Source organism: Macrotis lagotis, chromosome X (assembly GCF_037893015.1).
Source record: "Macrotis lagotis isolate mMagLag1 chromosome X, bilby.v1.9.chrom.fasta, whole genome shotgun sequence".
Lineage (NCBI taxonomy): Eukaryota > Metazoa > Chordata > Mammalia > Peramelemorphia > Peramelidae > Macrotis > Macrotis lagotis.
This window is the reverse complement of record NC_133666.1, coordinates 11,887,057-11,913,867: the sequence shown is the minus strand read 5'-3', so window position 1 is coordinate 11,913,867 and position 26,811 is coordinate 11,887,057. Positions and strand designations below refer to the sequence as shown.

Sequence of the window (26,811 nt, the reverse complement as noted above, 5' to 3'; positions counted from 1 at the left end):
TGTGATTTTTGGATAGTGATTGTTGGATTGTAGATATACTCAAAAGGGGGCATAGGGGAAGGGAGGGTACTTTTATATACACAATGTAGCATAGACTCTAGTTAACAAAAACTAAGAAATCACAGTGAATGTCCATCAATTGGAGAATTACTGGGGGAAAACCAAGCAAACCAAAGGTTTACAAAGGGAATGGAATATTTTTGTGCTGTAAGAAATGGCAAATATGAAAAATTCTGATTCGTGGGATGAATTGAGTAAGCCAAGGCATAGTGAAATAAGCAGAATTATAACACTTTACACAATGACTACAGTAATATATAGGGGGAAAAATCACTAAAAGGAAGTTTAATTCTGAGTAACCAAAAGGTCAATAAAAGCTTGGCAGAGAATCAGATAGAAGTTCGCCTCCTGATGGCAGAGAGGCAGAGGACTACCAAGACAGAATGGTGGATATACGGATAAATGTGTTACAGTTTAATCTGGAGGAAAGTGAGGATTTGGTCCTTAGCCACCTACTCAAATGTCTATGATATGAAGAAAAAGGGCAACAGAAAAGATGTTTTTAAAATAAAACACAACAAATGGATTTTTAAAGAAAGAATGGTTGTAATTGGAGGGGAATCCTATTTTATCAAGTGTTCCAAGAAAAAGAATGATTTTGAAATATTAAAAACATTTGCATTCTTTAAATATAAATGTTTTAAATTAGTTAATGCTACTATTTTCATTCATCTAATACTGCCATGTTTAACAAAAGTGGAAATCAAAGCCTCCAGCTAGTTTGCCCCACTCCTTCATTTACAATTCTGTCATTTTAAAAAATATTCCTTTAATCCAAGGGTTCTCAACTTTCCTTGTGTCCTGGACCTATTTGGCAGTCCTTTATCATAATGATGATTTTAAATGTGTAAGATGCAGAGTATTAAAAAGGAAACTAAATATATTGAAATATCATTATATGTCCATTTATTTAGTAAATAGTATTATTTTGTTCTAATTGCATATAAAGATAGTTTTCAACATTCATTTTTTATAAGAGTTTAAGCTTCAAATTTTTCTTCTGGTCCCCTAGACAGCAAATTGTCTGATATAGGTTATACATGTGCAGTTGTGTTAAACATATAGTCATGTTGTACAAGAAGAATCAGAACAAAAGGGAAAAAACAAAAAATAACCACAAAACAAAAAAAAGTGAAAATTATATGCTTCGATCTACTTTCAGACTCCACAGTTCTTCATTTTGTAATTTAAAAAAAAATTTTTTTGCAAGACAGTGGGGTTAAGTGCCTTGCCCAAGGCCACACAGCTAGGCAATTATTGTGTCTGAGGCCAAATTTGAACTCAGGTTCTCCTGACTCCAGGGCTGGTGCTCTATGCACTGCACCACCTAGCCACCCCCTTCACTGTTCTTTAGCTGGCTATAGATGGTCTATTCCATCATAAATCTTTTGGAATTGTCTTGGGTCACAATCTATATATTTTTTTAAAAATCACAAGCCCCAAATTAAGAACCTTTGATTTAGCCTGATTTCTACTTGGGAAAGTATGCTAGCATATAGAAAAAAATTCTAAGCACAAAAGTCAATATAATAATAATGATAATAAAATTTATAATAGCATTTATATATCTCTCTAAGGTTTGTAAAGCACTTCACGACATTCTCTCATTTGATCCTCACAACATCTTGTGAGGTAGATGCATTAGTATCCTCATTTTACAAAAGAGGAAACTGAGGCATACAGGTGAAGTGACTTGGTCAGGCTCACACAGCTAGTGTCAGAGGCGGGATTTGTTCTGAAGTCTTCCTGACTGTAAGTCCAGCATTCTGTCCACTATGGTGTCACCCAGCCGTTTCTATAAATATTAGTTTTTATTTATTCATATAATATACATCGAACTGACTTTGCATTCTCAAGGAAAAAACCCTGATTTATATTTCTTGATAGCTTTGAGGATAGTTTATTTTAGCTTGCCTTTGTAATCACGGTTCATCCATCTTCAACTGCTTCCAATTGCCAGAAAGGTAGGCCCCTTAAGGATTTCATTTTCCGTGAGATCTGGTAATGCTCCACTTTATAACTAAGGAATATTGGGCCCAGTTACCACTTACAAAGTAGCCCTTTTTGCTTAGATGTGAGTGAACCACTCTTTCTAAAACTACAGCGAAGAAATTTTTAAATGCAGAACTCAGAGGAAATTTTACAAGTTAGCTTGGACTCCTCTATAGATAATAATGCAATGACAGATTGCATTGCTGCATTAGAGAATGCATTATAAAAGGGGAAAATGGCAGGCAGGGAGCACACACCAAAGCAAAATGATAATGAAAGCTAATTTAGATGTTTAGTGACAAATGAAACAATGTGCTTTTGGCTTTGGACAAACGGCAACTGAATGATATTTTTTTTTTATCATGTAGCCACCTTTTCCACAAGACCTGTATTGACCCTTGGCTCTTGGAACACCGGACTTGCCCCATGTGCAAATGTGATATCCTCAAAGCTTTGGGGGTTGAGGTAAATAAACCTTACATTTTGAATGCCAAGCAAATAAAGGCATTTGCTACAAATGTACTTGGGCTACAAAGAAAATACTATATTCTTCTCCTGTCTTGAGTGTTAGATTCAGACTGTTTATCTTTGACTAAGATATAAAAATCTTGAAAGCATAAAGAAAAAAGATCCCTACTGACCTATTGTCCTCGGTCCCTAAGGGAACACGTGGTTTAGTCAAAATGTAGCATTTTCCTGGTGACCTGAGAGGGTGATGACAGCCAAGCATGGTGGGGACCCAGGTTTCAAAAATATCTGAGACAGAGTTCTAACCATTTCTCTCTCACTAACCAGCCTGGCTAGTTTACCATCCAATCCAATTTTATGTCTTCTTTCTTACCCTTTGTGGACCCAATTTTCTGATTGATTATAGTGAGTTTAGAAGTCTATCATCTGAAGGATAAAGAAAAGATAATGATGATCATTTGTACACAACTACATGAAGTCTAATTTTTTTTTCAAATGTTTGCATGCTCTCTGAAGGCTGATGTTGAAGCGGGAACTGTGTCATTCCAAACCGCTGGATCTGATCCTAACATCAATGGATCACCAGAATCTTATTCCCCTCGCGAAGAGGATAGCCACAGCGAGACAGCCTCTTCTGGGTATGCTTCGGTCCAAGGTGCAGATGAGCCACCTCTGGAGGAGCGTGCTCAGTCCCAGAGCAAGTATTAATTCGGGTTCCTTCTCAAGCATCAGAGAGCCTCCCCCCCCTTCCCCCTGCCAAAGCAACTCACTCTTTACTGCATACGCTGCCCACTAACCCCTGCTTTATGGGCGCATGACATAGTTTTTTTTTTTTAATTGGGGAGTGAACCTAATGCAAAACACCCTCTCCCACCCACGTGTGCATGTGCACGCACACACACACACACACACACACACACGTAGAAATATGTGAAATTAATTAAAGATAATTGAAAGATCAGTATTTCCACCATCACAGTAAGAGTTTAGGTTTATTTCCATGGTGATAAACTAGGCTTTCACGGCACTCTCTCCCGCAAAGCTGTGGAGACAAGGATTATTATCTCTCTTTTTTAGAGATGAGACAGTAGAGGCCCAGGGAAGCTAAGTGACTTGCTCTAGGTCCGACAGTTCCTCGGTGGCAGTCTCGAACCCTGGTCTTTTGACTCTTAAGTAAAATGTTGTTTCTCTTGCAATGAAATGCCAATGGAATTATTATGAGAAGACCTGCCCTTCAATGTGTTTAAATGTTGGTTTACAGGCCATTAACTATGCGCAAGAGAAGCTTGTACAGAGAAACTGTTAATTGGCAGACATTTTCCAAGTACCTAATATATGCCAGGCACCATGTTTGATGCTGGAAATACAAAGATGAAATCAGATCCAGTCCATGTCCTTAATTAATCAATCAATCAACAAAGCCTTTATGAAGTGTCTCCAATTTGCCAGACACTGGTTCTAGGTTCTGGGAATGCAAGAACAATGAATGGAACAGTTCCTACTCTCAAGAGCTTATACCTTATTAGGAAGACAGGATGGAATGTTCTAATGTGCTGGGCCTCAAACAACCTGGCCCTTTACTGGACCTGTACTAAAAGCCTGTCCAGCTCATGAAGACCTGCTCAGGATGGGCAGAACCTTCAAGAGACTAGGTTCATCTCCATGCCATAATAATGCATGGTCTAGGTCTTTATCAAAACCCTTGAATTATTACAATTAACCTTGTATATTGGAATTCTGAGACAAAATAGATAATGGACAGCAAGAGCTGTAAAACCCTCAAATTTTCCTTCATCTAAGTCTTTGGTGCCCCTATAAACATTGGTGGCTTCTTCAAAGGGTCATATAGAAATTGGATTTGAATCCATTGATGTTTTCTTGAAAGACTTCTTTGAAAATACTGTCATGGGAGAGACAGCATTTCTACTTCACCTGACTCTATCCCAGTCCCAGGAAAGCTTTGTTGATTGTTCTGGAGAATTCTAATAAAACAAGTGGTTCTGCCCACCAAGTAAATTGCATACCCCTAATAATTGCTTGACTTCTCCACTTGGGGCATGGCAGGCACAAAATAGAAGACATGGGGAAACAAACATGGACAAGGTTGGGTGACTCCCTTGATTGGTACTTTATACATTCAAAATACTATTATAATCAATATTTTGTTAAAAAATATTTTTTTCACTGAAACTATGGGATGGGATGGGACCATCTGGGACTGGACCTGTGATTTCATTGGTGTACAAATGTATGATGAGTTAACATCTTTTACCAATGCAGGTTGGCACCCCCTCTGCAGTTCACAGTCTTAGAGACTTTCCTGGGCACTGAGTACTTAAGTGACTTGTTGAATCACTTGAACCTATATTCCTTGGACTCTGAGGCTGGCTTTCTATCTATATTATACCATGCTGCCTCTCACCGAAACTCTAACTGAGATTTATTTGCAGCTTATGGTAATGAATTGTTTCATCATTGTTATTTAATTCTGGCTGTGTCCTATAGAGAAGACCAGATTTTCATGAAAGAAATGGAGAGAAAGAGAAGAGGAATGGAAGGGGGGGTTGGGGTGGGGGTGTATGTTTGGTACAGATCTGGTGTAAACAGTTGCTATGACCTATATTTCTGAATCTCCAGTTTGGGTGCCATGCCCATAAACTATGTCTATCACAGTCATTCACTTTATAGAATTTAGTTTCCATGTGCTTTGGGGCTCATGGGAGGTCATTCCACAATATTTGCCCTCCCTTGAGAGAATATAGAAAAAATGACTCAGCCCCTGAGGTTGGGAGATTACAGTCTAGGTGGAAAAGCATTCACAAAATAAGAAGACACACACACACACACACACACACACACACACACGCACGCGCACGTGCGCGCGTGCGCAAATACACATATATAACAAAAAAATGACATGGTACTATATACATCATAAGAATTACTGCTGAGAGGAGAAAAGAAGAGGGAAATAAACCAAAGTATGATATGCTCTGTTTTGGGGACAGTAAATTTCAAGGAGAACTAGATAGGATCTCCTGGCCTCAGATTTTTACCAGTCAGACCAGGAGTGATAGACCTCTCTCAAGAATACAATTCTGAAAGTAGAGAGAAGCTGCTCCATCAGGGAGTTAGTTAGAGAGGGAATTAGCTAAATTGCAACTAATCTGAATGCACAGGAAACTCTTTGACCAAATTTGGAGTTTGAGAAAGCCATATACAATGTAAGAAGGAAGGGTAGGCACAGAAGAATGTAAAAGCCTGAGTTCAGAATGAGCTCAACTGGCAAGAAATGCTAAGAGAACAATGAGGAGACTTTAAAGCTCCAGAAAAAAGAGAGGAATCAATAATGGTTAGAACCACTACCAAGGAGGAAGATAATGGCAAAGTGATGGCAGAGAGAAAGCAAAACTGCCCAAATCAAATTTTGCTTCCATTTTTTTCTACTAAGAACATTCAGACTAGACATAACAGAACAAGATGGTGCACACTGAGTTAAAATCCAGTGAGAACATACCCAAATGCCCAGATAAAAGACATCAGGTTATTGATTTGGACTTGGAAGGGACCTTAGAGGTCATCTAGGCCAACCCTCTCACTTCAGAGTTGTGGGAACTGAAACCAAGAGATGTGTAGTGACATGTCCAAGATCATCAGGTGGCATAGCTGGGGTTTGAACCCAGGTCCTTGGCCTTCAAATCCCACACGTCCCAAAATCCTGAAAGAACTGATGTGATCTACTGTCTGAGGTCCTGGGTTCAGTGATCTTTGAAACAGCATGGAGAACCAAAGAGGTACTAAAGGACTGGAAAACAAATGTCTCAATCTCCAGTTGACTTTAGTTTCTGATAAAGTTCTAGAATGTGTTATTAAAGGAATGTTTTCTGAATGTCTTGAAAAGGAAATTGTGATCGCAGAGAGTCAAGATGGCTTCATCCAGAACAGGTCTTGGAAGACTAACTGTATTTCCTTTTTAACAGGGTTACTATAAGACTGGAAAGTCAGTGGAATGCTATGGACCAGGGTTTCTTAACTTTTTGGGGTCCTGATCCCTTTAACACTCTGGTAAAATCTATGAACCCCCCCTTTGAGAATCAAGTTTTAAAATAATAGACTAAGAAATAAAGGTTTGTAAAAAAAACCAATTATACTGAAATACAGTCATCAAAAGATAGTTTTTAAAAAAACTACAAGTTCATGAACCCCAAGTTAAGAAGCCCTGCTATCAAATTAATTTACCCAAATTTTAGCAAAGTGTCCCATTATGTTCTCATGAGCACAATGAAAAAAATTCTGTACACTATATTTTAGGCAAAGTATCTCAGACAATTTTATGTAATATATTTGTCTGCTGGGAGAGAGGGCCCTATTTAGCAGATTTTCCCTTCCTAGTTGAAATTCTCTGACCAAGCAGTGGCCACTTATATTTTAGAATAGCAATGAAAAATAATACAAAATTATACCATAACAGAAATACATAGTTTATTCTAGGATTTTTGTCCCCTGACCGATTATTTTAATCACTCCCTCCATCCTGGTCAAAGGTGTATAAAATGATGCTTCCCTTAGGTGGAATAAATCAGGAGACATTTCCACTCTTATTTGGGTCACAATACTAAGAAGACTAGTTTTAGGGAATTATAGTCCTTCCCAGAAATTGAGAAAGTCTTATATTTAGGGAAGACTTCAGTGGATCTTTAAGACAACTCCAAGGACCCAAGGCATTGCCATCCTATTTTTAAAAATATTTTATAACACAACTGAGGCTTTGGCGGTGTACGCTTCCACAAGATTGAGATAGGACTTTAGAACGGATTGGATGGCCTGACCGAAAGAGTAGCCAGCACTGATTTGATATCAACTTGGAATTAAGCTCTGGAATGGAGTGTCCCAGAGATCTGGGCATACCTCAAAGCTCTTCAGTATTTTTATTAGTCACTAAGATAAAAGGCTGGAGAGAAGTCAGAATCCAAAAAGATCTTGACATGAAATTGAATAAGATGAAATATCTTTAACTTGGATTTAAAAACAAAACAACTTTACAAGCACAATATGTAGCTAAGAAAACGATGTTTCTTAAGCACAAATCTGACCATGTCATACCCTTACCCTACAAATTCCCATGGTTCTCTTTTGCCATGAATAGAAAATTCTTAACTCATCCATTTTTGTTTTTTATTAAAAAGCCCTTTGCAACCTGGCCTCAACTTGTCTTTACAACCTTGCTATCTTACTCCCATTCCCTCCCCAACCCCCATGATCTAGCCAGATTAGCCTTCTCTCTGTTTCTCACTCCAGACATTGTCTCCCATCTCTATGGCTTTGCAATAAACATTCCTCATGCTTGGAATACACTACCTCACCCATTGGCTTGTAGAATTCTTCTAGGCCTTCAAGACCCAGTTCATATACCACCCACTACCTGAAACTTTTCCTGATCCCTCTCAACTGCTATGACTCACCCTTCCCTAAATCCCTTGTATTTATTTTACATATAGTCATTCTGTTTATACCTACATGTGTCTGTGTGTGTGTGTTGTTTCCCCATCTAAAATGGAAGTTCCAAAAGGGGCAAGGGATTGTTTCATTCTTTTTATGTGTATCTCCAGTGCTTAGCACACTGTCTAGCACATGTTAGATCCTTAATAAATGTTTGTTGATTGATTGATCTGAAGTCAAAGAAGATATGGCCATATAGCCATTCCTCTGAGAAAGATCTGGCGTTTTACTGGTCTGAGTCAATTGCTAAATGCAATCTTAGACTGAAAGTAGAGGGGTCTGCTTCACAGTGAGAAGTGATGAATAGTCCCATTGCCCTGTGGCCTGATCAGACCACATTTGGAGCATTGGGTTCAGTTTTAGCCATTTTATTTTGATAAGGTTTTTGAGAAAATGGACAGTGTCTGGAATGGGACAACCAGGATAGTAAAGGGCCTCAAGTTGATGCCATATGGGTTATTTGGCCAGAAGAGAGAAGACCTATGGTGAGGGCAAGGGGGAAGGATGAGAGGAATGATGACTGGCTTCAAATGTCTGGGTGAGAGTTGTAGAGAAGCAAATTTAGGCTAAATCTAAGAAAAAAATGTTAACAAATCCAAAAGTGGAATGGGGAAGTTCCAAGTTCCATAGGATCCTAAATCTAGAGCTGAAAGGAGCTCTAGAGGCCAGATAGTACAACATCTTCATTTTAAAAAGGAGAAAACTGAAGCCCAAGGAGAGAAAGTCATTTGTCTTAATAAATAAGTAAATCAAATAAATAGAAATAAGTTAAGTGAAGAATCACTTAATTCAGATCTTCAAATCCAGTGTTCTTCTGTATTTGTAAATAGGATTCTTTTTTTAAGTACAAGTCATATCAAAATACCTGAGTTTCTCTGTATAGCACCTGGGGCAACATGTTACTCTCAGTGAAGTTTTCCAGGGAACTGCTACCCTAGGGTCAAGGTTCTTCACCTCCACAAGTCCTTACCCATGTGTTTACCTCTAATAGTCTTCCAGAGGACACAACTCATTAAATGCAAAGGCACATAATGAAATGGAATAGTAAGAAATGTGACACTAACACATCTCCCACAAATAACATTGACCATCAGTGAAAAGAACAGCACAGGGGCAGAGGAGCTCACTACCGGTGGAAGGGTAATGCGAGACCTCTCCTGCTTCAGGGCTGGCGATATCTTCCAGGGGCTTCTGCTGAGCCTGCTTCTTCCTAGTCTCTGATGGATCTGTTAGCCTCTAGTGAATATTCTTCTGCCTGTATTCTTCAAGCATGTTGCTGTGCTGCTATTTTGCTTCTAGTTTCAGTTGAAGTTTTTCACTATAGAGTTCTCTTTGCTGTGTTTTCTTAAAGCCAGGGTATGTGTGTCTGTGTGTGTGTGTGTGTCTGTGTGTCTGTGTGTGTATACACATATATGTATTTGTCTCTCTTTCTCTCTCTCTCTCTATATATATATATCATATGTATGCTTATATTATATATCATATATATATATAATATAAAATATATCTATACAGACCTCTTTTAGGAAAGCAGACAGCTGGACCATGGATCAGCAAAAGTCCTGAGGGAGGGAAAAAACAGCAACAACCCAAGCCTTTCTTACCTTTTATTCCTTTTGGGATCATAGACCCTGGTACCCAGCTCTTTAGAGCAAAGAATAAGCAACTTCTGGCTATGTAGCTATTGCCCTCAGGCTCAAGTCTATCTTCAAATTAAACTTGCCCTTGTTGGGGCTTTGGTGTAGCTCCTGGTCAGTATTTTGTGTTTTTCCTCATTTTCATCCCTGAAGTATAGGCTTTGTTACCAGCCTTTCTCTATGGAAGAGCTAAATAATTAACCTTATGATTAACAACTAATTCTGGAATTCCTGGCTGCCCAATTTGCTAACTCCAAGCCCTCCCCCCACATCAGTCAACAAACTTTTATTTGTTATCATCTATTGTCTCCCATGTTGATGTTTCTTGGTTTCCTTGCTATGTGAGGAGAAAGCAAGGAAGGCCTCGTGCACGTTGGGTGGACAAACTTTTGGGAGTACCTGGAAGAGTCTCTCAAGATGGGCAGGCATGAATGGGTTGTGATCTGCAGCCCTGGAGGAAACTCCTAAATGATGTAGTAGTAGTTCATTTGAATATATAGATAAGTCCAATGGGAAAAGGGTCCAAGAGACAAAGCTAAGCCCAAGGGGCAAGATCCTTGTCTCTTCCACCTGCCTCACCACCCTCCTAGCCCTTCAAACTGTAGTTACTGTCAGCCAGGCCAGAAAAGACTTAGAGCTCACCTTTAAACTCTCCTCTTAATATTGGGATTTGGTGAATAAGGGAATGCTCAAAGTAAGGCCGGGTTAATCAGATTAAGCTTCTTAGAAGTCTATCTTTTGTTTGAGCTTAGATCAAGAAAGAAGGAAAAGGTGAAAAAGCCTTGATAGAATATGGCAAAGGATTCCCCAGAGACAATCTCTGAGAGACAATTCAAGCTACTGGGCATGGCATCTAAAGCCATCTCCAAGTCTGATTCTCACCTAGCTTTCCAGTCTTATTTCTTCTGATTCCTTATTCACTTCGGTGCCCTCTCCAGTCAATTATACCAATTGACAAGCACCTACCAGACTCTGTGCTAAGTGCTTGGGATACAAAGAAAGGCAAAACCATGGTCTCTGCCCTCAAAGATCTCACGTTCTGTTGGAGGAAAAAAGATGCAAATGAAATAATGACATATATTCTTGGAAAGAAGTCTGTAGCAGCTGGAAAGGCCTCTGGATGAAGGTGGGATTTGAGCTGAGATTTAAAGGAAGCCCAAGATGAAGAGGGAGAGTATTTTTGGCATGGAGGGACCATCAGTTCAAATACCCAGAAGTGGGAGGTAGAATTTCATGTTTGAGGAGCAGCAAGTAGGTTGATATAACTGAATCATGGAATCCATAGAGGGGAGGAAAGTGTGGAAAGGGGCCAGGTGAGGAAGTGCTTTAAATGACCCTAAACTATGACATGTTTCTCAAGCATGTTATGGCACTCCTGTGTCAGTGACCTCCCACAAGTTTTATCTCAGACCTGAATTCACTTCCTCCTCAGATATACCTTTTAGCATCCTTCAAGTCTTATCTCAGGTGCCACCTCCTCTGTGAGGCCCTCCCAATTCTCTAGCCCACTCCTTCCCCCAAGTTGTTAAGAAACTCTCCTCAAATGACCTTACATTTACTTGCCTGATGGATCTCCAGGAACCACGTAAGATCTTTGAAGGCAGGACCTGCTTCCTTTTTTGGTTCTATGCGCAGTGCTTTGCTCAACATTTGAGTTGTCTTTGGGAAAAGGCAATACTAGCAAAGTAGTTCTTGACTACTTCTAACTATGATGTGGGCCTAAACTTTCTATTTCCTTTCAAAGATGATCATCTGCGTCTTGTCAACCACGATGCGAGTTCTGTGGCAGTGGATGTCCTTCCCCAGCTTGACAACCCCGCATTTGAAGAAGATGAGCCTCCCCCTCTTGAGGTTCCCATTTATCCAAATAAGTCCTGAAATGTGTATCAGTGGAAAACTTTAACCTTTGGTTAAAGATAGAATTGCCAACCAGAGTACATTTTGCTATTAATGACCTGGTTTAACATAGCAGGGATACTGGAAATGTTAAGATTATTTAATAGATCATGCTTAAATGGCTCATAATATTTAACCTATTAAAACTATCTCATTTTCCACCAGCTCATGTTAACACTTCATAGGTAAGATTCCTCTCAACAGTTTGTGATAAAAGACTTTCAGTGTTCAAGAGAGCTTTTCAAAGGATTGTTTTTGCATTGATGACAATTTTCATAGGAAAAAGTTGGTGTTTAAATATGGAGCAGCTAAAATTATACAGCTTACAGTAGCCCCTTGCTTTAACTTAAAAAAAATGTATCAGAAGCTATAAAGACATCAGTTTTTCTCCAACTATTGATCTAATCTTAAAATCAATGCAAGCATTAGATAAATAACTATTTAATGAAATGCCTGCTTTAGCCACATTAAATTCATAGCCACATAAATTGATTAACTTTCAAATTCAACTCAAACCTCTTATTAATTTCTGGTTCTCCACAGGCAACATGTCTGTTATCAGACACAGATGAACTCACTAATAGAATATGGAAGAATCTGGCATATTATTTGCTAGTCAAAATTTTACTAAAAGAAAAGACCCCTTAGGAAAAAATTCAATCCAGTTCCACAAGCATTCAATTCACATACTATGTACCCATCCCAAACTTGAATTAACAAGATGTTTTAAAAGCACACTATTAACAGAAAATTTTAAATATGAGTATAGGAGAGTATGACAGTTCAGTTAATATATTAATTTTAGTCTGCAAGAGTGAGTCTACAAAACAACTGGTGTAGAGAGTGGTTCTTGGAGGTAGTGACATTCAGTTTGACTTCACTGAGTTGTAATTGCTAGATTGAAACCGAAATTCTTTAATGTAGCTATAAGTTTGTTAGATTTTTTTGAGAGTTTGAGAGAGAATGGAGAGGACGCCAGGTGCCTTAATATAAAGTTTGCTTCATCCACCAAAGCTAACTAGTGAGACTTTAAATGCACTTTATTTTTATTCTCTGTGGCTTAACTTTTACTTTAGAATGTTTCGCTTGTTTTGTAACCCCAATACTGATGCTTGCAGAATTTCACCAACTAACGTATTTTGTTCAATGTATTTGATATGAAAGAAATCATCACATTCTAACTTGATATTGTGATTGAAGTACTGTAAATACGTTCATGATTTGTATTGACTTTCTTGGAAACTAATGTAAATAATAAAAATCATGGCATACTAAGTGTTTGTGCCTTTATTGAAAGGAGTAACCCTATAATAAAGCTCATATCAAAGCAACCATTTGAGACTAGATGACCAGTCAGATCTCCCTATCCATAGCAAGATTCATCATTGCCTGGCTTAAATCTCTATTGAAATTCTTAAAGTTATTTATAATGGCATCATATATCTCGTTCTGTAAAAGAACTCAGAAACCATCTAGTCCAACAGCAGTGGCTCTGGGATGAGCCCAAGGATATATAAGAGATTCTAGCTCTGGAGCTGGGACTCCAGAAACAAGTCCAACCTTCTCCTTTAACAGATAAGGAAACTGAGACCCATGGAGGAAAAATGACTTACTTATTGAAGGTCATGCAGATAATCTGTTAAGTGGTAGAACAGGGATTCAAACCCAAGTTATCTGACTCCAAACCTAGCACTCTGTATCCCCTAGGTATATATTTGTGGTAAGAGACAAGAATCTTATAATGAGGTTTAGGGGATTTGTACCTTAAGAGACCACATTCCCTGCGAAAAGCCTGTACTTCCCAGGAGAGTGTTCTACTTCAAGATCAGACACATATGAGTCCCCAAAACGGCCAGCACTTAAGAGTGGTCAGTAGAACAAAGAATCAGAAATAGATTGGAGGTGGGGTAAGGGTTTGAACTCATTTCCATCTGACATACCTCTCTCATGAAATGATATTTTTTAAAGTAAAGAACACAAGAAATGAGGGCAGTTGGGGTGAGGCCCCCAAATTGTTACTGATAATCCTGAGGCAATTGAGTGATTTTTTTCCTCCTCAACTGTTTCTCTTGAGCTATGTGGTCCTATGCCACAGAATCCTTGAACAATTGACTAGACAAGTACAAATGAACTCAGTGGATAAAGGTCATATGTAAATACTTTGGGGGGTTTTTTCCTTTCTTTTTTAAAATTAAAAAAATTTTTTTCTTTATTTACACATTACTAAAATATTCTTGTTTTTTAAGAAAGATTTTATTTATTTTGAGTTTTACAAATTTATCCCTGTTCTTGCTTTGTTTCTATGATATGCATTGATCTAAGGTGAATGTGATGAGAGAGAAATCATATCCTTAAGGAAGAAAAAGAAAATATGAGATAGTAAAATTACATAATAAGATAACAGTTTTTTTCCTAATTTGAAGGTAATAGTCTTTGGTTTTAGTCAAAGTCCATAATTCTTTCTCTGAATACAGATGGTATTCTCCATTGCAGATATCCCAAAATTGTCCCTGGTTGTTGCACTGATGGAATGAGCAAATCCATCAAGGTTGGTCATCACCCCCATGTTGCTGTTAGGGTGTACAGTGGTTTTCTGGTTCTGCTCATCTCACTCAGCATCAGCTCATGCAAATCCTTCCAGGCTTCCCTGAATTCCCATCCCTCCTGGTTTCTAATAGAACAATAATATTCCATGATATACATATACCACAGTTTGCTAAGCCATTCCCCAATTCAAGGACATTCACTTAATTTCCAATTTTTTGCCACCACAAACAGGGCTGCTATGAATATTTTTGTATAAGTGATGTTTTTACCCTTTTTCATCATCTCTTCAGGGTATAGACCCAGTAGTGGTATTGCTGGATCAAAGGGTATGCACATTTTTGTTGCCCTTTGGGCATAATTCCAGATTGCTCTCCAGAAGGGATGGATGAGTTCACAGCTCCACCAACAATGTATTAAGTGTCCCAGATTTCCCACAACTCTTCCAACATTGATCATTATCCTTTCTGGTCATATTGGCCAGTCTGAGAGGTGTGAGGTGGTATCTCAGAGATGCTTTATTTTGCATAAAATATTCTAGTTTACGAGTAAACATAATATCCCCTCCCCCACAAAAATATAAAACCTCATGAGAAATAAAGTAAAAGAAAGAGGGGAAAATGTGATTTAGCTGTGTTCTGATACCATCAGCTCTGTCTCAGATGGATCACTTTATCATAAGTCCATCATAGAAGTTACTTCCATATTTTTCCACAGTTGCTGTTGCTGATTGTAATTACCTCTATCCATTCCTCCCCACTACCATCTATTATATTTTCTCTCTCCTTTTACTCTGTCCCTCTTCAAAAATGTGCTATGGGGCAGTTGAGTAGTGCAGTAGATAGATCACCAGTCCTAGGGCCAAGAAACCAGAAGCCCACTTCCCACCCCAGAGAACTAACAACCACCTGGTCCTGTGGTCCCGGACAGACCACCCAATCCCAGCACCTTGAATAAAGTACAAAAGAAAATATGATATATCTGACTATCCTCTCCTATATCTACCCTCTCCTCTATCACCCACATCCCACTTCCCTTCCCCCATCCCCTTCTCTCCCTTTTCTTCTAGATGTCTATTGAGTGTGTATGCTGTTTCCTCTCTGAGATATTTCCAATCAGAATGAAGGGTCCTCATTCCCCTCACCTTCCCCCCCTTCTATACCATTGCAAAAGATACATGAAATACATTAGCCTATTCTACCTCTCCTTTCTCTTACTCCCAGTACATTTCCCTTTCAACCCTTGACTCCATTTTTACAATATATTATATCTTCAAATTCAGCTCTCTCCTGTGCTTCATCTATAAAAGCTCCTTGTACCCGCTCTATTAAATGAGAAGTTTCATATGAGTATTATAAGTATCATTTTTCTATACAGGAATACATGTAGTTCCTCCCCTCACTAAGACTTCCTCAACTTGGAGTCATAGGTTTGGTCCTCAGAATTAAATGCTAGTTCAAGGTCTAAGGTTAACCTTATGGGGCTATACTCATAACTCTAGAGTTAGATGAGGTGACTTCCCTTGCTACTGAGCCCCCAAGGCCATTGGTATGGGGCTGTCTCCTCTTTTGTGGAAACTGATTATTCACTACACTGTACTTGTGTGAGGGGTGGACCAGAGTTGGTGGGAGAGGGAGAGAAGAAAGATCTATTCTCTTCAATCTCTTCAGGTTTTTCTGGCTTCCAGCTTTTACAGAGATGATCCATTACAACCTCTCTTTAAGGAAATGAAGGAAGACTCTTGGAAGAAGATGACATATAGAAAGAACTCTGATCGTGTCCTTATTCTCAGCTTGCTACACTAAAGATTTTAGGGAATCTCTCTCTCTCTCTCTCTCTCTCTCTCTCTCTCTCTCTCTCTCTCTCTCTCTCTCTCTCTAAGTTCTCTTACTCCCAAGGGGAGAGCTCATTCAATCTGTATTGTGTGGTATATATCCTCATATGTATACTTTCTCTGATTCCTGTTTTGCTGTTGACTTAAATAAATGGGTTTCTTTGCTATTAGCTATATGTGTTCCTTATGGAACTGGCTCATTGGTGAGGAAGAAGTCAAGCTGGACCCCTCTCTTTTCTCCCATTAATTAAAAAAATTTTCATTGATGTGTTTTGTTTCAACATTTAGCTACAAACCACTTCTACTTCATGAGGTCTTGTTGAACAAATTAAAACAACTGAGTAAAACAAAACAAAGACCGCATTTAAAAGCACATGCAGTATTTTCCATCTATAACATCCCTCCACCTCTAAAAATAATAAAAGATCTATTTTCTGTTTTTCCCCTTCCCACTGGAAAAAAGAAAAGAAAAACAAATATCTCATAAAAATATGCATTATTAATCAAAACAGTTCCCCTCAATGGTTGCATACAAAATTGTATGTGTCTCATATTGTCATAAATGCATTAACTCAGGGGTGGCTAGGTGGCATAGTGGATAAAGCACCAGCCTTGGAGTCAGGAATACCTGGGTTCAAATCTGGTCTGAGACACTTAATAATTACCTAGCTGTGTGGCCTTGGGCAAGCCATTTAACCCCATTTGCCTTGCAAAAACCTAAAAAACTGCATTAACTCCCAGAGCCAAGATACTGGAATGAAGGCAGGAAATCCTTGGAGCTCTACCCCAAACCACTCAAAATACCTTTAAATACTGACTCTAACCAAATTCTAGAGTGGTGGAAGTCACAGAAAAACTGAATGAAACAATTTTCCAGCTCAAGACAACTTGGAAGGTCTGGAGGAAAGGTCTGTTACACTGGGCTTGGAAAGAGCTCAAGTGCAGCCTGTGCAGACAGGATCATCCAGGAACAGCCCACAGGACACCTGAGTCCCTGAAGGCATTGGGTCTGTGGCAGCAGTGGCCATTTACAGACCTCTCAGCTAAGGAATTTCCAAGGACATCATGGAAAGTCATGGAAAACCTCTGCTGCACCATAATGAGCCTGGTTCAACATAAGCTCAGTGCAGACCAGTCCTGGGAACCAGGAGCATTCCTGGGGAGCCACCCCAGCAGCTGCTTTTGGAGCACTCAACCTATGGATGGTAGAGGGTCAGGGGAGATAGCAGAGGTCTCTTCACTATCCCTGGGGCAATCAATATTCTTTTGCTTTGTCCATACTCAGATCCAAGTAACAGTTTGGGGCCTCATACTGCCATAGCAGAGCAGGGACCCTCCTCATAGTTCCAGGGCAGAGGGGAGTGCTTGTGATCATGGACAGACCAGAGCACAGGCCAGGAGAGCAGTCAGAGCCTCTCATAAGACCTTGTAGGAACTGAGGTCCCTGGTGGGTGGAGTGTCCCTGAAAACAGCTGCAAAAACTTTCAAAAGCTTGGGACAGTGCACCCACCACCCTGAAAGCAGAGCCCCAATTTAATAAAGAGTTAAAATCAAGTCATTGGCTGGGGAAATGAGTAAACAATAGAAGAAAATAATCCAACCATAATCAATTACTTTGGCCCCATGGAGGATCAAAATACACATTCAGAAGACAGCAAAGTCAAAGTTCCTGAATTGAAAGCCTCCAAGAAAAAATATGAATTGGTCTCAGACTATGGAAGAACTCAAAAAAAGATTTTGGAAATCAAGTAAGGGAGGTAGAAGAAAAATTGGGAAGAAAAATGAGAGCAAAGTGGGAAACTCATGAAAACCAAGTCAAAAGCTTGGTGAAGAAGATACAAAAAAAAAAATGTCAAATGGAAAAAACAATCCAAAAGGCCAATAAGGAAAAGAATGCCTTAAAAAGTAGAATTGGCCAGATGGGAAAGGAAATATAAAAATTCTCTGAAGAAAATAATTCCTTCAACTATAGAATGGAGTTAATGGAAATTGATGACTTGGTAAGAAGTCAAGAAACAATAAAACAAAACCAAAAGAATGAAAAACCAGAAGAAAATGTGAAATATCTCATTGGAAAAACAACTGAGCAGGAAGATACATATAGAGTAAAGGTAAAAGGTTGGAACAAAATATATTTTGCTTCAGCTGAAGTGAAAAAAGCAGGGGTAGCAATCCTTATCTCAGACAAAGCAGCTTCAAAAATAGATAACATTAAAAGAGATAAGGAAGGAAACTATATCCTCCTAAAAGGTACCATAGACAATAAAGTGACTTAATACTGAATGGATCGCATCCAAATTCTGAGAGGAGAAGCTGAAAGAGATATAGGAAGATATAGACAGCAAAACTCTACTAGTAGGAGACCTCAACTTCCCGCTGTCAGATTTAGATAAATCGAATCATAAAATAAACAAGAAAGAAGTTAAGGAGGTAAACAAATTGTTAGAAAAACTAGATATGATAGACTTATGGAGGAAACTGAATGGGGATAGAAAGGAATATACTTTTTTCTCTGCAGTACATGGAACTTATACAAAAATTGACCATAAACTAGGGCATAAAAACCTAATGATCAGCTGCAGAAATGCAGAAATAGTGAACACATCTTTCTCAGATCACAATGCAATAAAAATCATATGCAATATTGGGCCAGGGAGATATAGACCCAAAACTAATTGGAAACTGAATAACCTCATTTTAAAGAAGGAGTGGATCAAGCAACAAATTATAGAAAGAATTAATTATTTTATCCCAATAATGACAATAATGAAACAACACACCAAAACCTATGGGGTTCACTCAAAGTGGCTGTTAGGGGATATATTATATGTTTAAATGCTTACATGAATAAATTAGAGAAAGAAAAAAATCAATGAACTAAATATGCAACTAAAAAATTAGTTAAAATCGCCAATTAAATACCAAATTAGAAATTCTAAAAATTAAAGGAGAAATTAATAAAATTGAAAGCAAAAAAACTATTGAATTAATAAATTAAACCAAGAGTTGGTTTTATGAAAAAAACAATAAAATTGATAAACCTCTGGTCAATTTGATTTAAAAAAAAAAAGAATGAAGAAAATCAAATTGCTAGTATCATAAATGAAAAAGGTGAACTCACCATCAATGAGGAGGAAATTAAAGTAATAATTCAGAATTATTTTGCCCAATTCTATGCCAATAAATTGGACAATCTAAGTGAAATAGAAGAATACTTACAAAAATATAAGTTGCCAGGTTAAATGAAGAGGAGATTAAATACAACAAGCCATTACTGAACTCACTAAGAAAAAATCTCCAGGGCCTGATGGATTCACAAGTAAATTCCACCAAACATTTAAGGAACAATTGGTTCCAATTCTATATAAACTCTTTGGAGGAATGGGGAAGATGGAACTCAGCCTCTTTCTATGACACTAATGATGCTGACACCTAAATGAGGAAGAGTTAAAACAGAGAAAGAAAATTATAGACCCAACTCCCTGGTGTATATAGATGCAAAAATCTTTTTTTTTAGGTTTTTTTTTTGCAAGGCAAATGGGGTTAAGCGGCTTGCCCAAGGCCACACAGCTAAGTAATTAGTAAGTGTCTGAGACCAGATTTGAACCCAGGTCCACCTGACTCCAAGGCCGGTGCTTTATCCACTATGCCACCTAGGCACCCGCTAGATGCAAAAATCTTAAAGAAAATCTTAGCAAAACAATTACAACAAGTTATCACTAGGATAATACATTTTGACCAAGTAGGATTCATCCCAGGAATGCAAGGTTGGTTCAATACTAGGAAAACTGTAAGTATAATTATTTATATCAACAACAAACCTATCAGAAATTGTATGATTATATCAATAGATGCTGAAAAAGCATTGACAAAATACAGCATCCATTCCTACTAAAAACACAAGAGAGTATAGGAATCCTTGGATATGCATTATCACCACTACTGTTCAATATCATATTAGAAAAGTTAGCTTCAGCAATAAGAGAAGAAAAAGAGATTGAAAAAAATAGAACTGGGAAGGAAGAGACAAAACTCTCACTCTTTGCAGATGACATGATGCTATACCTAGAGAATCCCAAGAAATCATCCAAAAATCTACAGGAAACAATTAGCAACTTTAGCAAAGTTGCAGGATATAAAATAAACCCTCACAAATCCTCAACTTTTCTATATTTGACTAGCAAGATACAGAAGGAAGAGCTAGAAAGAGAAATCTCATTCAAAGTAACCTCAGACAATATAAAATACCTAGGAGTCTATTTGCCAAGGCAGACTCAGAAACTTTTTGAAAACAATTATAAAACACTTCTCACACAAATTAAATCAGATTTAAATAACTGGGCAAACATCAACTGCTCATGGATAGGTAGAGCTAATATAATTAAAATGTCAATTCTGCCAAAACTACACTACCTGCTTAGTGCCCTAACAGTCAAAATTCCAAAAAATTACTTTGATGAGTTAGAACAATTTGTAAGTAAATTCATATGGAGAAATAAAAAGTTAAGAACTTACAAGCATTTAATGAAAAAAAAATTCAGAAGAAGGGGGCTTAGCCCTACCTGATCTTAAATTATATTATAAAGCATCAGTCATCAAAACTGTCTGGTATGGCCTAAGAAATAGAGTGGTGGACCAGTGGAATAGAGTAGGTACAAAAGCAGGAGACGATTATAGTAATCTGTTGTTTGATAAACCCAAAGAGTCCAGCTATTGGGATAAAAGAACTCTCTCTTTGATCAAAAATGCTGGGAAAATTGGAAGTTAGTATGGAAGAAATTTAGATTAGACCAACAACTCACACCCTATACCAAGATAAGCTCCAAAAGGATACAGGATTTAGACATAAAAACAATACTATAAACAAACTAGAAGATCAAGGACTAGTTTACCTGACAGATCTATGGAAAGAGGAGCAGTTTATGAGTAAGGAAGAGATGGAAAACATCACTAAATACAAACTAGATGATTTCAATTACATTAAATTAAAAAGCTTTTGCACAGATAAAACCACTGTAACCAAGATCAAAAGAAATGTAATAAACTGGGAAACAATCTTTACAAGTAATGATTCTGACAAAGGACTCATTTCTAAAATATACAGAGAACTGAGTCATATTTAAAAAAAAGGTATTCCCCAGTTAACAAATGGTCAGAGGATATGCAAAGGCAATTTACAGATGAGGAGATCCAAGCAATCCATAGCCATATGAAAAATTGCTCTAAATCATTAATTATTAGAGAAATGCAAATTAAAGCTTCTCTGGGGTACCACTTTATGGCTCTCAGACTGGCCAATATTACCAGAAAGAATAATGAGTATTGTTGGAAGGGTTGTGGGAAATCTGGGACAGTATTACATTGTTGTTGGAGCTGTGAACTCATCCAATCTTTCTGGAGAGCAATTTGGATGTATGGCCAAATGGCAACAAAAACGAGCATACCCTTTGATCCAGCATTACCAGTACTGGGTGCAAAATCTGAAGAGCTGTTGAAAAAGGGTAAAAAACATCATTTGTACAAAAAATATGCAAAGCAGCCCTGTTTGTGGTGGCAAAGAATTGGAAATCAAGTCAATGTCCTTCCATTGGGGAATGACTTAGCAAACTGTGGTATATGTATGACATGGAACACTACTGTTCTATTAGAAACCAGGGGGGATGGCAATTCAGGGAAGCCTGGAGAGATTTGCATGAACTGATGCTGAGTGAGATGAGCAGAACCGGAAAAGCACGGTATACCCTAACAGCAACACGGGGGCGATGATGAACGCTGAAGGACTTGCTCGTTCCATCAGTGCAACAGTCAGGGACATTTTGGGGCTGTCTGCGATGGAGGATACCATCTGTATGCAGAGAAACAACTGTGGAGTTTGAACAAAGACCAAGGACTATTCCCTTTAATTTAGGAAAAAACTCATCCCTTATTGTGTGATCTTGCTCTCTCTTAGACTTTACGTTTCTTCCTTATGGATCTGATTTCTCTCACATCACATTCCATTTCGATCAATGTGTACCAGGGAAACAATGTAAAGACTCGCAAAATTGCTTTTTGTGGGGGATGGGGGGAGGGAAGTAAGATTAGGGGGGAAAATTGTAAAAGTCAAATAAAATCTTTAATAAAAGCAAAAAATACACAAAATCTCTCTTATGCTTTTGCTCCCTGTGCTATATATTTTCTTAAGCTTCCCTTAGACCTAATTCCTGATGCACACAATGACTGCTATGTAGACATGTGAAAGGCTCATGTCCATGGACATGTTCCAAAGTCCGTTTGCTGGTGGGGGGAAGGGAAGGCGGAAGAAAAGCGTGCACCGTAATATGCAATTGCATGCACGTTGAGAAACTTTCAGAAGCTGTCTTTGTTAACATAAAATACCCTGTGAAGGAGGGCAGAAGGAAACAGCCAGCGGCTTCCAAGTGGCTTCTGCGGTTGGTGCTTCAGCTCCCAGCTTTGGGAACACGAGGGCCTCGGGGAGGCTGTCCGCCGTTCCCGCCAGCCTGCGGGTTGCCCGGGGCAGATCCTTTTCCGCCCCTCTGCACCCCGGGAGCGCTGTACCAGGGGGTGAACTCGAGCTGCCCAAGTCTTCAGCCGGGCTGCCAGCGGATGAGAGGGCAAAGGCAGCCCAACTCTGCCCGGGACACTAGCCGCCCGCCTTCCCGGCCAGCGCGGCGCCTTCTGGGACGCGTAGTCCTCCAGCCCCTCGGGCCGAGTCCGAGCGCGGGCAGGCGGACTACAGTTTCCAGCAGGCCTTGCGGCAGGGCGGGGCCGCCGGCCCAGGGGGCGGGCGCTGGCAGGGCCACTGTCGATGTGGGAGAGGCGGGCGGGGTGCGGCCAGGTGTGGAGCTCCTGAGCGCGAGGGCCGGGCTGCGGGCGCCCACTTGTGCCGGGCCAGGGTCGGCGGCGGGGGGCGCCCGGCCCGATCGCCATGTGGCTCAGGCCGGAGGAGGTGCTGCTCAAGAACGCGCTGAAGCTGTGGCTCCTGGAGCGGGCCAACGACTACTTCGTGCTGCAGCGGCGCCGGGGCCACGGGGAAGAAGGCGGCGGCGGCGGGGGGCTCACAGGTGAGCGGTCCCGGCCCCGCAGCGGCCGCGCCCTCCCCGCCCGGGCCCCTGGCTCGCCCCCTTCCCCAGTGTCTCCGTGGCAGAGCTGGTGCCTCCTCTTTGGGGGATGGGAGCGCGGACGGCTTCACCCTGGGGATCCCAACCACCCCCCCCCCCTCTTGTCCGCAATGCCCCGGGGAGGGGGAGGGGGCGTCCGACCCGAGCTGGGACTTTTAGGCACGAGCCCCTTGGCCACTTCTCCCGTCGGTAAAGGGGGGGGGGGGCGGGAATTAGCCTGGATCCGGTGCCTGGGACCTCAGAAGCTCCTGGAAAGAAGTTATCAGTGACACGGTTGGCCTGGGGCGCCACTGAGGCCCCTTCCTGCTAGGATCCGTGTGACCTTGGCCGAGTCACTTGCCCCGTGAGGGTTTCAGTTTCCTCTGTCGTAAACCGAAAGCCTTCCCAGCTGCTGACCGACCAACGATTCACGTGTGACCTTGGGCAAGTCACTTCCCCATTCGAGGCCTCAGTTTCCTGCTCTGTAAAATAAGGGAACTGGACTAGATGACCCTTTCCTGCTGTGTGCCCTGGAGCAAATCCCTTTCCCTCCTTGGATTCCTTTTCTCCTCTACAAAACAAGCGGGCTGGCCCCCAGACCCATTTCCCTTTCAGATCTTTAATCCTCTGTGCAGATATGGGCGTGCAGATATGGGCGGCATAACTTCCACTGGCCGGAATTTCCTCATTCATTAAAAAAGGGGACACTGGATGACGTGGCCTCTGAGATGCCTTTGAGTTGCCCAAGGATCCTACGATCCCTGGAAGTTTTTCTCTGAGTGTGTTCATAGTTGATGAATCCAGCCCTTAAAGCTGTCTGTCTTTAGCCCTTGCTTTTGCTGACCAGTTCAGCATTTCCTTGGTAACATCTTCTGTACTACATCTCCCAAAGCATTCTAGGTTATATGCTTCATGCCACTCACAGCTACCATGCCTTTTGAGTGCCATGGATGCCATATTATAACATCACTGGCACAATGTTGGAAATAAAAATGATGGGGTTTTGCATGGGGAGTATGATACCATTGAAGGCATTACAAGATTTCCCATTACACTTCTGGAGCTGCCTCCAGAAAAAGCCCCACTCTCATCCAAAGGCTTATCACCAACAAGTTTGATGCTCAGTAATGAATTCTTTTGACTCTGGCAACCTGTGAGAAGACTTTCTTCCAGATAAATCAGGGAAACTCCTATTTTTTGTAAATCAAATCACTTTAAATATAACCCCTTTATAGATTTGTTTGGAGTTTCATTTTACACTAAAATTATGCAACTATCTACATTTTGCAGTGCATAAAAAATGAAAGCCACTATACTATAAGGAATGCAAAGGGCCATGTTCTTTTTTTTAACCTTAAACTTTTTTTTATTTAAAATTTGTTTTCAGTTTTATAATTTTTTTCCCTAATCTTCCTCCCCCCCCACCCTCCACAGAAGGCAGTCTGTTAGTCTTTCCATTGTTTCCATGGTATATATTGATCTCAGTTGAATGTCACAAGAGAGAAATCATAACTTTGAAGGGCCATGTTCTTCTAAATACTTTTGTTTGGGAACATTAAAAGGAAAATTGATGAATCGTAAAACCTTACTTACTTCAGATAGTATTGGGAATCTATGTTGGTAATTTCTAAAAATTATTTTATTCTTTTACAATGCTTGTAGATGAATAAAAATAAGAGATTAGCACTGGGAGGGGTCCTCAGACCTCTCATTTTATAGTTGAAACCCATAGGTTAAGTGACCTTGCTCAGAGATGGCCAACTACAAGTCACAGAAGAAGGATAGCATAAATACATTAAAAAGAATTCACTGTTTATAAAATGATTCTTCTCCAAAATTCAGCTGATATTTATTAAATGTTTTCTGTATGCAAGGTACTGCCTTGAAAAGTGTGGGAAAACAAGGGGTGGTAGAAGATAGCATTAGCTAATGGGGAAAGGAATCAGACAGCTTGAGTTCAGATACTGGCTCTGTCCATTAATACTTGTGTGCAGCCTTGACCAAATCAACTCTTTCTTTCTGGAACTCAGTCTCCTCCTCCTCCTCTGTAAAATGAGGAAAGGTTTTCTGGATGGCATATGAGGGCCCTTCTAAATCAAGATCTAGGAGCCTTTGTGTGACCTTGAGTAAGTCACTTCTCCTTTCTAGGCCTGTTTCCTCCTAATGTTGCAACATTAGGGCATTGATATCTGACTCTGAGGTCCCTTCCACATGATACCCCCTCATTTTACAGAAATGGAAACTGGAACCCAGCAGGGAGGTGAAATTGATTTGTCAGGCTCACATTTCAATGTTAAAGTGCAGACCTAAAACATGAACCCTGGGCCTCTTTCTTCTGTTCATCCACCTCCAGATCTATGAACCTAAAAACTCTTAAGAGCTTTTAGGGTCCCAAATTCTAGCACCCTCCCACAATCTAGCATAGTTCCTCCAAGACATTACCAGTTTTTCTTTCAGTCTTTGAATAAGGTTAAAAACCACATGTACTTGTTGTCAGCCTGGCACTGCCTCCAGTAAGATAAGAAAAGCATTGATCTGAGAAAAATTACTAAGATTTCCACTGTACAGTCAGATTGATGTGCTCAATGAGAGTAAGTCATCGGGAAAAGGCTGACCTTTATTCTTCTAGCCTGATTGCGTCATCTGTAGTGGTTCATATAAATGGTTGAGACAGTCAATCAACAACTATTTATTCAGCACCTGTGTCTCAGGCATGGTGCTGGGGATTCAACAAAAGGCAATAGATATGCTTGTCCTTGGGGAGTTCACAGTCTGTGTGTGGGGGGGGGGGGAATGGGGGAGTGGTACACAATCATGTTCAAACAAGCTATAGCCAGCAGAAATAATTGGAGATGATCCTTGGAGAGAAGGTACTAGAATTTAGAGGGATCAAAAGAGCCACACAGTCATGCTGCTGTTTCTAAATAGGTCGGGAATAGAAAGGGATAGTAGAACAGATAGTAGTCAAAGACCCAGCTCTGAAAGTTCTTCTCATCTTTGGAGAGTTGGCTGCCATCTGGTAATTTTTTTTTAATTTGTTTTTTGACCTGGAGAAACTCATTAAACCCCACTAATGTAAAAAGGGATTTCCATCTGTATAGATGATTAGACCCATCCAGGACACATTTTTTCCTCCGTAAAGTACTGATTAAGAATATCATACCAAAAAATAATATCACAGGGCCCACTGGAGTCTGATAATTACAGTTCCAGGATAGTTTGGAAGTTAAAATGTTGAGATGCAGCCCCTGTCCTTACAAAGGACAGTTAAATAAAGTTAGCCCCTCTCTCCTACTGAATTGAGCGAAACCTGTTGAATCATCTCTTCCCTTTCCCAGATGGAGATAGCAGCTTATCTTCCTGAGTGCAAATGTGACCTCAGATACTTCCTAGCTATGTGACCCTGGACAAGTCATTTAACCCTGTTTGCCTCATTTTCCTCAACAGTAAAATAAACTGGAGAAGGAAATGGAAAATATCTCTGTCAAGAAAACCTCAAAGGGGATCACATAGAATCTTACAAGACTGAAAAAAATGACTGAACATCTTAGAGTCTGATTGCCTTTTGGTATTGTTTTAATTTACCTTGCTGTTGCAAATATTGTTTGTGGGATCACAGAATATTTTTAGATTTAGAATTAGAATAACTCTTGGCCCAGGACCATGGGGCTGGGTGCTTGCTGGATCTCTGGGGTGGAATGTAGGCTTGGGGCCTCTTGGCCCCAGGGCTGGTGCTCTATCCCCTCCATCACTCAGCTGCCCCACAGCACATTTCTGAAGA

The 26,811-nt window shown here is 39.9% G+C and overlaps 2 protein-coding genes across 4 annotated transcripts in view; both read left to right on the top strand.

The window, feature by feature from the left end:
* The window catches only part of RNF128 (ring finger protein 128), a 124,957-nt gene extending 112,130 nt beyond the window's left edge, over positions 1-12,827 (top strand). Inside the window, exons 5-7 of the mRNA XM_074200450.1 lie at positions 2,421-2,517; positions 3,037-3,217; positions 11,401-12,827. Coding sequence (XP_074056551.1) covers positions 2,421-2,517; positions 3,037-3,217; positions 11,401-11,534 — 412 coding nt within the window. The 3' untranslated portion in view covers positions 11,535-12,827. The remainder of the gene's footprint in view (positions 1-2,420; positions 2,518-3,036; positions 3,218-11,400) is intronic.
* Positions 12,828-22,832: 10,005 nt separating this feature from the next.
* The window catches only part of TBC1D8B (TBC1 domain family member 8B), a 97,768-nt gene continuing 93,789 nt past the window's right edge, over positions 22,833-26,811 (top strand). For all 3 annotated transcript variants that reach the window (XM_074207623.1, XM_074207622.1, XM_074207621.1), the window contains exon 1: positions 22,833-22,994. In XM_074207623.1, the coding sequence (XP_074063724.1) occupies positions 22,859-22,994 (136 nt within the window). In that variant the 5' untranslated portion in view covers positions 22,833-22,858. The remainder of the gene's footprint in view (positions 22,995-26,811) is intronic.